The 12,567-nt window shown below is 40.8% G+C and overlaps 1 protein-coding gene across 2 annotated transcripts in view; it reads left to right on the top strand.

The window, feature by feature from the left end:
• The window catches only part of Smarca2 (SWI/SNF related, matrix associated, actin dependent regulator of chromatin, subfamily a, member 2), a 184,032-nt gene that overhangs the window by 103,985 nt on the left and 67,480 nt on the right, over positions 1-12,567 (top strand). For both annotated transcript variants that reach the window (XM_029567641.1, XM_029567640.1), the window contains 3 exons: positions 1,828-1,991; positions 7,504-7,731; positions 11,113-11,190. In XM_029567641.1, coding sequence (XP_029423501.1) covers positions 1,828-1,991; positions 7,504-7,731; positions 11,113-11,190 — 470 coding nt within the window. The remainder of the gene's footprint in view (positions 1-1,827; positions 1,992-7,503; positions 7,732-11,112; positions 11,191-12,567) is intronic.

The raw sequence follows: 12,567 nt of genomic DNA, 5'->3' as shown, positions 1-12,567 counted from the left end.
GATTTTGTTTCATGTAGAATTCAATGTTTATGAAGGGATAGGAGCTGCAATTTTAGATCTTCAATTTCCCCCAAAGACACATGTGTTAAATGCTTGGTCCCCAGAGTGTCCCTAAGTGGGAAGTGGCCAATCCTTTAAGAAGCGGGGCCTATTGGGAAGTCTTTAAAAAGTCACTGGGGACATGCCCATGAAGAAATAATGCCTTTTTGAGTCTTCATCATAAGGTGAGCAGTTTTGCCCTACCACATGCTTCTGTCATGTGTGCTATTTTGTCAAGGGCCCAAAGCAAACTGGCCAGCTAATAATAGAAGGGAACCTCCAAAACTGTGAGACAAAATAAACATTTGCTTCTTATGTATAAACAGATTGCAACTGGAAAGGGAATAACAGAAGGTTTCATGCCAACAAAGTGTGTCGTCCATTAGCATCATGTGTAAATGCTTGGCGATGATCTCAGTAAGCCAGTTCTGAAAAATTTTTTAAAAAGGATTTCCACGTTTCAGACCCCATTCAGGAAACCACATTCATGCCCCCCCCAAGTCTTACATTCCTGCAGTTCATCTGGAAGGATTTGACCAATTCAGCAAACAAGAAATATAATTTAGAAAGTGAGTCTAGAAGGTTGCTTTGTTACATGAGGAGAGCCCCCAAACCTCACTCCTAATCCCCACTCACCATATGCAGGGAATTGATTTCCTTTATTCCTCTGGAGGATGCTTGTTGTTTTTCCTAAATGTGAAAAGCAGCTCCCCCATGTTTGGGAACTTGACCCTCATGAGTAAATTGATTCCTTTAACTAGAGTCACTTAAATGTTTTAATCCTCTGAAATAAATTGTGGTATATTTTTCATTGTTAAAAAAAAAAAGAACAACATGTAGAAATAACATTTGCACAGCAGCCATTCTGGGAGTATCATGTAACACGCTTAGGTTTTCCCATCAGCCCGTTCATAACCCCACATCTCCGATTTTCTAGCCTTCTTGGTGAAATGCATTCAGATGGAATAGTGGTGAGTTTCTGTTTTCAACTGTTCCACAATGCATTTGTGAAAAGACTGGACAGATAGATTCCAGATGGGTAGTGTGTGATGGAGTGGCACATGTGAACAGCGTGTGCCCAGAAGTGAGCATCCCACACTGGTTGGTGCTTTCCGCTGAATTCTCTCTTCAAAACGCCTTCTTATAATCACCCTGGTGTCTAACATGTTTCTTTGTTGGACTGGTTTTAGTTTAGCATCTTTGAACCCCAAAGAACAGAAAGTTACCCTGAGAAACACATTCAGGCTTCATTTTTTGATATTATTATGGCTTCAGGTCTTCAGGATGAAAATATCGCTCACATTTTTTGATGTTACCATCCCAGACTCAGTACCAGTCTAAATGCTGATGTAGTAGAGATCGATTTTCCTTTTTTTTATAATGATCTTGGTATAATTAAGTCCCTCCTCTAATGCCTCTCAGAAAAGTTGCTAAACCATTATAATAACTGTTTTAGGCACACAAGTATACATGGGTGGCTTTTTAAGGTATTTGGTATTTTAAATCCCAGAAATAAATCCAGGAAATGTTTTCATTAAGTCTGGGTAAGAATGTTGTAGAATTTGTACCCTTGCAAAGGTACCTGGTCAGAAATGTTTAGACATTCTCTCTTCCATTTTGTTTTTTAATTGCAAAATGTTTAAAGTTCCTTTGAAAAGTGCAAAAACATTACCTCACCAGTGTTAAGAAGTATGTGGATGTATTTCTTACGGAAGCAGGCATTTTTGTCTTGGTCTCCACCATTTCCAAACAGGAGTTAATTGGCAAATTTATTTTCTTACCCCTTAGGCACCACCAAGTCTGAAGATCGTGCGGCTCTGCTGAAGAAATTCAATGAACCTGGGTCCCAGTATTTCATTTTCTTGCTGAGCACACGAGCTGGGGGCCTGGGCTTAAATCTTCAGGCTGCTGACACGGTGGTCATCTTTGACAGTGACTGGAATCCTCATCAGGTGCGTGTGCATATCTGCTTGGGCTCCCAGGCCTTCCTCTGGAGAAGAAGGAAAAGATTATCAGTTTCATCACTCACATTTATGGGACAGAGCAAATTTCTAAACGACTCAGCCATTTCTCCAAAAGAGAAATAGCCCAGCCAATTATTATGGCTGCTTCCTATCTCCCTTGGAGCATAGATATTTCGGTGTCAAACACATGCCTGTGAAGAGCTCGAGATTGAGGTGGAAAACTCACTTTCTGCTGTCTTAATCCTATCTCCCAGGATTGCCATTGAACAAATTACATCTGGTAAAGGATAAATAAAAAAATGTTGCAGGGACCTGGGGGTGCAGCTCAGTGGGGGTACATGAGCTTAGTTTGTATGAGGCCCTGGGTTCCATCTCCAACACCAATAATAACAAGTTAAAGAACAACAAACAGCACTTTCTGAGTGTTTTCTCTGTGCGAGCCTCTTTTTATGCCTTGTTTCTTTCTGTTTACAACTACCCTGCAAGGTAGTAAATGGTACTGATTACATTTTTGTAGTCAAGGACACTGAGTCCCAGGCAGGCTAAATAACATCTTCAAGGACAGTTAATATATAATAATTAACCTTCTATTTATCATTTAAATTCTATTTATCACTTTAAATGTATCATTTAAAATCATGAAAAAATATCCTGTTGAGTATCTATTGTTTTAACTAGGTAAACTTTTTTTAACTAGGTAACTTTAGAGTTATTCTCTTAAAGGTGGTAGTTCTCTGGTATTCTCTTAAAGCTGGTGGTTCCACAGTAAATGTTGAATGGATCCTTTATGACACGCGCTTCCTGACTGAGCCTAGGACATGAGGCATCTGCCTGAAAGATACTGGGTAGAATGCTATCATCAGGATTTGATTCATATTAAAACCAACCCTGAATATCAACTGGTAAAAAGGGAATGCACCTCCTACATGTGAACATGGACTCTGTTTCCATGTCACCCGTGCTTCTCAGCAGCTGTTGTGGTCACAGCAGCAACACCATCGTCTCAGAGCCATTGGGAAGAGTGGTTGGGAAGGACTTCCAGAAGGTGCATTTGGCAGGAAGTAGAGTGCAGTGGTGCATTAGAATTAAAAGACAGCTTTTAAATATACTCATCCCTGTTTCCTGTTCCCTACAGCCCCACCCCCGGTCTCTTATTCATCAGGTGTGGGTGCTTCTTCCTGAGCACCTAGGGGTTCTCTCACAGCTCTGTGTTGATCACTGCTGGTGTTCCCAGTCATTCTCCATAGGTGAGAAAGTTAAAGTACAACTAAGAATGGGAGCCACCAACACTGAGCCTGTTCCAAGTTCAGGAAACTATTTTATATATAGATATAGATTTTTTTCAATATCCCTTATTGCATTCTGCAACTCGATCAGGATTCATATTCATGTGACAGAGCTGTAGTTTTCCTTCCTGCATTTTTGTACTCGGTAGTCTACAGGCATGCTCCTGTAGCGTGTCTGTGCTGTGGTGTCCACTGAGCTGGGCTGGGCATCCAGGGAGAAGGAATGTGTGATTGTTCTGCCCGGAGGCTCAGTGTGGTTGGATATTTAGACTACTTGATTAGTGCTGGCGCTTTTATTGATGACCATCTGTAGGTGAATGGAGAGTTTACTATATTTTATATTCTGAGCTAAATATTTCTACCAAGTATCGGATGTTCATTTTCACTGGCAGTGTGAATTCTAAGAGCGAAAGGAAAGCCACTGTTTCTGAAAATGTTCATTTGTCCCACAGAAGGAGGTAGGATCCTTTAGGGATCTGTCTTCCCCCACAGACTTTGGAATATAACTTTCATCAACAGTAAAGTCAAATTTAGTGGGGATCTGAGCAGTGCCCTCCCAACTACGTATGAGCCAGAATTTCAACAATCAAATAGATGACCCCAAATTTCCTCTATCCTAATTCACAATGAATTCACACTAGGCCATGTATCTATAGGTATTGACATCTGCCCTAGGCGAATTCATTCAAAACTGATCTTGTAAACTGCTGGCCCGATGTTTTCTCTCTGTCACTCACACGTGACCATTAGATTGGACAAACTTTTTGTTTTCAGAAATCAGCTATCTTAGAATGATTTGAATGAGCACTCGGTTTTCATTAAAAATATAAGGTAACTTTTATTAAGTAACATGTCAGAAACTACTAATGTTTACATTATTTTCCTTCAGGTAATAAACTGTTTTGGACTTATGGTACCAGCCAAGTGTTAGATTACTTAGGTGCACACAGCCAGGATTCAAGCCCATGTCTGTCTGGGTCTGGCTTGAATTCCAGGATCGATGAGGCTCTTGTTACCACATTAGCTTCAGCTTGTACGAAGAAAAACTTCTACAAACATTCTCTTTTGTGTTGAACCACAAGTAAGGTAGATGAGGAACTAAGGGGGTTGACTGATCTTAAGTTAGAGGCCTTAAAGTTGTGTATTGGATACTTACCTAGAAGCAAAGAGACTGCATGGTTGTAGAAGCACCAGCAAAACCCTTGATTTATCAGGGTGCTCCTCCACACTGCTGAGGAAAACCACAGGTGGATATTTGTATTTTTAACACAAAGCTCCGTGGCTGTCACAGAACAGTCAACCTCAGAGGCCCCCTTCTCAGCTGGACTCTTGAGTTCAGGCTTCATGACACCTAAATGGGGATGGTGCAGTACGAGACTACTGATTGAGACCTAAGAAATAATTGGGCCTGGTGGTACAGGCCTATAATCCCAGCTACATGGGAGGCTGAAGCAGGAGACTGGTAAGTTAATGCCATCCTGATTTATAGAGTGACTTCAGGGCCAGCCTGGGCAACCTAGTCATACTTGGTCTCAAAATAAAAAGTAAAAACAGAGCTTGGCATGTAACTCAGTCATAGGAGGTTTGTGTAGAATGCATGAGGACCTGGAGTTGAGCTCCAGTACTAACTAACAAAAATAAATTAGCAGAGAGGAAAAACCTCAGAAATATTAATTCATTTGATAATCACAACATTTATGTCTGGGTCATAATATTTACCCCCTTGTTTTTTGGCCTAGGGATTCACAACTTCATATTCTATAAACTTATCCATCCTAGAAATGGTAACTTTTGCTACTTTTGAAATAAGACAGGTGATCTTAAACATACAAACCCACATGGATGCCTCCACCACCAAAGCTATTGCAACAAGTTCCAAGGGACTCTAGGACTTTCCACTCTGTCTGAATGTTGCCTCACTCTCCTGTTCCCCCTCCTGTCATCTGCTGCAACCAGCTGGAGTATTGTGGTTTTATCAGCATCTTTCAGAACAGAAGTTAGAAGGCTACACCTTCTAGGCAAGCCTGGCCTATCACTTGTTTTACTACAACCTGAAAGGACAGAATAGTTTTCATATTTTAGGTGTAACTGTGGGACTGGGGGCGGGGGGGTGAAGGGATTGCTCTTTTGGAAAGAACAGTTTCTGCTTCTGACTCAGAAAGCCCCAAACCTTTAGTATTGAACCTGTTAGAGAAACAGTGGTTGTCTGATCCCTGTTCTAGGATGATGGAAAGGTTGATAACACAGAGCTTGTCATTGGCTGCCACTTAGTTGTGCTGGTGAAGATGTGTTGGGGGAGGTGATTGGACCAGAGGCTCCACAAGGCAGGGTTTCTCCCTTTAAGTTTTAATTACATACTTTTCATTGTTCTCTTTAGGAAAGAATGTAATTGGGGTCGATGATCTAATCCCAGCTGTGCTCATGGTTCAGCATGATAGTTATATGAATTTCTCACATGTTTTCTGAGGACAAAAATGTCCCTGCACCAAAAACAGATCTCCTTTTGACCTCTGTCCCCTGCACTGCACAGGTGATCAGGAAGCTGGGCTGGTCTAAAGGATGGACTCAATGCTGAGTTTCAGCTCTCTTCAAAGTTATAGTGCTAGGAATGCAAGGAACAGGAAAGACCTTTGTTCTAAAAACATGCCCTATCTAATAGAGACCTGCAAACAACTGATCAGCTTCAGACCTGGTCCCTCACCTGTGTCATGTGAATGAAAGAGCCAAAGGGCCGTGCCGAGGCACTTTTATTTGAGTACCTGTAAAGTTAGGTTATGGCTTCCTGGATTTATGGAAATTTTTACTTAAAGATTTCATTAAAGCCTTTTTTCTTATTATAAAATTGACATGCTTAAAGCAGAAAAAATATTAAAATACACATAATCAAACTAAAAAAGATTAAAATCACACCTCTCTCCTATCTTACCACTGGAAGATATAAACAGCAGTGGTGATATTTGACCTTTTTCCCACCTTATTCATGGCATAGGTAGGTATGCACACATGGGATCAGACACATGAGATCAGGTGGACGTGCTCATTTTCAACTGTAGTTTTCATCTAGAGCTTTGTGTCATTGTATCTTCTGTATAATTTTGTGCCTCTATAATAGTACCTACACGTACAGTAGAATGTTACAGTCTATTTTACCAGTCTGTGACTGGTGGAGACTTCTTTCAAAGAAGGTATAAATAGCAGTCAATGCTAAGAAAGTACATTCTTATTTATAAATATTTATATATACCCATGATTATCTCTTTTTTTCGATACATATATATTTGAATTTTTGTGCATTTCATATATTACATCTTTAATTATATTTAGACCCCTTCCCCATCTTTATCCCTGACAGTCCCCCCCCCACTGGATTTCATGCATTCTGTCATAAATGCTAAGGCCTATCAAGTCAAGCTTGTGTCCCCAGATGTCCCTCAGTGTGAGTTCATCCCCTGGAGTCTAGTCAGCTTATCTAGAGTCTCTGCCTTAAAGAAGATCAACTTCATCATTATTTCTTTAAGATAAACTTCCAGAAATGAATTCTGTGTCAGTCATACCCAGTTTTTACATTTTGGTACACTGTACCAAATTTCTGCTCCCCTAAGATTCGCCAGTTTGCTATCCCACAAGCAGTTGTTTTCGTTTTCCAAATATGAGGGATGTACCTGGAAAATGAAATACTGAATCTTTGATAGGGCTGGGTCCAGGAATTGGCTAGCTGAGCAATCACTATCGATAATGTATATATGTGTACATATATATATAGATATATACAATTCATGAATATATAATTCAGTGATGCAGTATTGTCATTAACATTGTAATAAAGGGAAAGTGTATCTTCCTATGTCAAAATAGTTGTAGGTAACATCTAAATCTTAATTCTGACATCTGATATCAGATCAGGTTTTCTTGCATTTAGGGACTAATTCTGACGGCAAACCCCACAGGCAGGTAAAAATATTTTGAGAGCTAGGTTTCAAACTCTGAGATGTTATTTCAGTTGGTGTGGTTAATTTAAACCCAGGCTTCCCCAATGGGGAATGACCTTGACTTTTTCTAAAGAAAATAGCTTGTGTATTCTTTTACATGTAAGCAAAACCTGACCTTTATCAAGGTTGATTAAGGAGCCCTTCCATATTTCCTTCCTGGGTAGGCCCTCTTTGCTAGACTAATCCAAGTGCCAGTTCCTCACCACACATTGTTCTCACAAACAGGATCTGCAGGCCCAAGACAGAGCTCACCGAATTGGCCAACAGAACGAGGTCCGGGTGCTGAGGCTCTGCACTGTGAACAGTGTGGAGGAAAAGATTCTTGCAGCTGCAAAATACAAACTGAATGTGGATCAGAAAGTTATCCAGGCGGGCATGTTTGATCAGAAGTCATCAAGCCATGAGCGGAGGGCATTCCTGCAGGCCATACTGGAGCATGAAGAGGAAAATGAGGTATTACAGAAACCAAGTTGATGACATCAAACCTTGACCCCTTTGTCTCTGAAGGATTAAGAAGAAGTTCTTTGTTATTTAAAGAACTTCCTAGGCCGGTGTTAATTAAAATGAATAAATTATCTGCTATCTTATATTCCTAGCATAGAAAAACCCTGAAAATTAATCATGTGAGTATCTTAAAAGCCATTGCTAGAAGACTTTCCAAGCTTAGCCTAGGGATATTTCCCTCTCTTTTGGGGTGGTACCAACCTGCATGTTTTATTGTATTCTGAATACAATTTATTGAATCTGCCCCTATAGGGAAGATTCAGGACTGCAGGGAGGACACCTAGGGGCTCTGTTTAGACAACCTGGAAGGTCTTACCTCCTGCTTTCTTTCTCTCAGACTCCAGAGCCCTTGTTTCTGTTGCTTTTTGATAAGGGATGGGAACACTCCAACATGCTTGTAGGACAATCCTTCACAGCATCTTTAGCTCAGGTAGTTATACTTCAGCGTGGAAAGCTTGGTCTTATGCTCCACTAAAACATTCTGTTTAAGAGCTGACCGAAAGCTGAGAAAGATCACCTGGGTTATAAAGACTGTCAACAGACACACACACACACACACACACACACACACACCAAAAAGAAGTCTAAAAAATGATCAGTACATTTAAAAACACCTATAACATCTAGAAAACAAAATACCAACACTGGTTACTATAGATCTGGCCAGGGATGTGCAGATTTGATTTTGTGTGCCCGTGCTTACAAATTGAAGCATACGTTTATCTTATATGTTTACGTATATAATACAGTTTTCATTGTATATCTTAAATATAGTTTGGTTTTGTGTTTTTTTTAATTTTCTATAAATTAAAAATCAAGTTCTTGTGAAAGTCTTACATGCTTTTTTCCTCTAAAGTGAATCTGAATGTGAAGCAGAGCTTGATATTTAAAACCCTGAAGTGACCCTTCTACAAAGTGGAGAGGACTTTGGTATTACGCCTCCTCACTTGTTTATCATATATATATCTGATTAATTATCTATTGAATTTTACCACATTGATGAAAAATAAGTTATTCATATGCACTCATACATCTGCACACATTTAAAGATTTTTTTAAATCTAAAGTAATTCACCATTTCTGATTCTTAAAATAGAATATTTTTAAATGAAAAAAAAATTGATTTATTTTAAACTTATGTGTCTTGAGTGTTTTGCCTGCATGTATATAAATGCACCCGTGTCATGCAATGCCCATGGAGGCCAAAAGAGGGACTTGGATTCCCCTGGAGTTGCAGTTACCATCGTTGTCAGCCACCATGTGGATGCTGGGAACTGAACCCTGGTCATCTGCAAAGAGTAGCCAGTGCACTTAACTATTGAGCCATCTCTCCAGCCTCCAAAATTAAATGTTTGATACAGACTTAAGATTCAGATTGTTGAATGTCTTTTGCTGTTATTTTTAAGTTTGGCCATTTCAAAAAAATCACTGTGTGCAGGCAAGATGACTCAGCCAGTGAAGGCCCTTGCCACCGAGTCTGCCAACCTGAGTTCAATCTCCAGGACCCACTTGGTAGAAAGAGACAACTGACTCTCACAAGATGTCTTCTGATGCCCACATGTGTACCAGGGCAGATGTGGGTGTAGGCATGAACATATATACATTTAAAATCCACTATGGTAAAATGGCATATGATGACAGCATGTTATGGGAATGCTGGTACTCAGCCAGGAGTTTCTACTGCATTGTTGGTGATTTTCTTTCTGTTGCTGACCAGGTAAGATGGTATGCAAGGGAACCTGGAGTTTTCTAGCCTTCCTATGTCACAGGGAGAAGCAGCTCTCTCTCAGGCCTGAGGACTGCCATGTAGGGCCTGCAGGGGAAGACCCTGCCAACAGCTTCTCACTGTGAGCATCCCCACTGGGACTCCACATCCCTTCCCAGCCATAACTATGTCTAACACATGTTACCAGGCTCTGGGTGGCCTGTTCCCTGATGTGAAGTTCACTGGGAACATTTGTACACTGCAGTCAAAGGCTTCTGTCCTGACAGTCCAGGGTAACACAGGCTGGCATGACCATAGCAGGCATACTATATGATATAAGGGCACAAAGAACCGAGGAAGATTTCTGGCAAACTCCTAGCCACTAGATTCCCTGAGGACTCAGGTCTCTGTGACCAGGTTTCTTGCTTTCATGCCAGTTTCCAGGAGAGTGTGCATCTTGCCTGGGGATACCTATGGCATCGTGTATGGGTAGTGAGAGAGTAACTTGACTCTGGGGAGAGTGAAGGCAAAGGAGGGCCTGTGTTCACAAGACGATGCTACAACATGATACTTGATCCTACAAGGTCTGAGCCCACTTCTAGCCAGTCTGCATCTTTGTCAGGTGAAATGTAGTATTTAGACAGATTGACTTTAATCAATCTGGAGGTGAATTTAAATGGAAGATTTTTCAGGAGTAATTACTCATTTGAATCATGTAGTTTATTGAGTTGCATTCATTTCTAACACTGATTAAGTCCTTGCAGTGTGCAAGATGTCTTGGAAGCTGGTGTCATCATCTTGCTTAGGCTGCTGGTTCACTCAAAGCCAGTGTTTGACATTTCTGAAAAACTTGAGAACTGTTGGTTTCTGGGAAATTAACAGATAATGTGCCTTTATTTAACAGAATAAAAAAATTTAGAGACTTTGAGTTGTTATGTAATTGCCTTTTCTATTCCACTTAAATTGTTTTAATTGAGTATAGTTTTGAGGGCTTTTTGTATTGATAGCTTTTTAATTGTGTTCTAACCATAGCCTTAACATCAACAACAATAGAGCCTACTGAAATACATAATTAAAGAGATCTTAAAGTTTATGTATTTGGTATGATTGGGGGGGGTCTTGTCCTGTGCTTAGTGACAAAAACTCATTTTGGTGGTAAATCTTTGAGAATAAACATTAATGTTTGCAGTAAAGACAGTGGAATTAGTAGAATTAATATTAAGTAATCATTTATGTGAATTTCCTTAGTTAAGACTGCATCCCCCTGTGAAGTATGCATGCTTCAGTTACTGGTGAGGTCATCCAGGCGAGGAGACATTAAGTAACTTGCTTTAAAAGTAACAGAAAAGACACACACCCAGGAGAACCACTATTTCTTAGAGAGCACACTTCCTCTCTAGACAGATTTCCTTTTGGAAAGATGGCTTGAATAGCTTGCGAGATGTGAATGGCAAGTTCTAAACCAAGAGACCTTTTCTTTTTTCTCTCTGGCTTGAGAGCTGGGACCCTCTCCTGGAGGACAGAATCCCCTTCCTGGTTTGTAGCTTACTTGCTGTACTTGGTTGTAGGCCTACTGTCCATCCTCTGTCCTAAAGCCTGTTCATTTGTTCTGTTTTTAACCCCAGGAAGAAGATGAAGTACCTGACGATGAGACCCTGAACCAGATGATTGCTCGACGGGAAGAAGAGTTTGACCTTTTTATGGTAATGTTACAGAAATCTGGGGAGCCACTGCCTTCGTCCTCTTCCCCCTTTTTCTGTTCTCTAAGATGCCTGCAGCCTGAATGCCCAGTAGAACTTCATTTGTGAAGCCTGTGCCTTTCTTTGGTTCAGAGTCTGCAAACTGGCTGGATTTAGCCTGCAGACATGTTTTGTTTGGCCCACACAGCATTTTTTAAAATTTCTCATTTGTTGCCAGCTTGAAAAGAATCTTGATTTCTGGCTTCCCTTGGAAATGAAATCGGGCAGTATCAGGTCTGCAGCTCTCTGTAGAAGTAGCTAGCCAGACCTGAGTCACCTCTTTACCCCCTGAGTATGTGGCCAACAGTTTACCAGAGACCCCACTCCTAACCCCAGGCCAGCATCACTCCGGACAACCACTGGTCTCTCAAAGCATTAACTTTACAACAACTGTGCCCTAGTTGGTTTCTTCGTGAATAGGGGCAGGTAAACATCAACATTGCAGGTGTGCCCCTTGTAATTGTTGCAAGGAGTCTGCATAAACGAATAGGAAGCTTCCAGGTGTGTGTAAAGGAAGACAGACCCCTGGTTCAAAGAACAAAACCTGCTGTATGTAAAGGAAACTTGGCATTTCAGAATTTATTGTCCATGCCTTTAACCTTGAAGTTCCCTAATACACAGCATCTGTAATTTCCCAGAAACCTGAATTTGGTTTACATATGAGGCCTGCCACAAGCCGGGGTGGATGAGGTGCGAGCCCCATTGGTGAGGGAGGTTGTCAGTAGCACAGAGTGGCTCTAACTACGTTCCTGAGACTTTTATACTATCTTCAATGACCAAAACAGTTCTGGGCACTTCAGAGTCACTTAATAGATTATTGAATGAGTGGTGATTGGAAGTTTCAGGCTTTGTCCAGATGGCAGGCCAGATCCAGATTTGTAAAGTGAAATGCTTCTTCCAGTACCTTTAGTCATTTTGACATTCATCCCAGGTACTGAGCCTGATTGTAGAAGGAGTGAATGCACACACACACCCTAGCTTTGCTGGAGGAATGCTGCAGAACCCTGAAATCAGAGGCCTGTTTGGAAACCCCGGGCTCTCAGATAATGCACTCTTCATGAGCAAAGCAGGTAGGGAGGGCTGTGTATTAGAGATACTGTCACTGATGATGGGGCTATAAGGTAGAAAACCTTTAAGCCAAAAGTTAGAAATATTTAAAAGAAGCCGGAAATCTACATTTTTAGATGCAATCTCTGCATTTCAGATTTGCCACTACGTGTAGGAATTTTATTAATATTATTTTATGACACTGCAGGCCAAAGAAAACACAACTAAGAGTCAACTATGACCCAGGGGCTTTGCTCTCTGCCTTTTAGCTTAGCAAGGTTTGAAAATGAAGCG

The sequence above is a fragment of the Nannospalax galili genome, unplaced genomic scaffold (assembly GCF_000622305.1).
Source record: "Nannospalax galili isolate Female #2095 unplaced genomic scaffold, S.galili_v1.0 scaffold241, whole genome shotgun sequence".
NCBI classification, from domain to species: domain Eukaryota; kingdom Metazoa; phylum Chordata; class Mammalia; order Rodentia; family Spalacidae; genus Nannospalax; species Nannospalax galili.
This window is presented reverse-complemented; position numbering and strand designations above follow the sequence as displayed.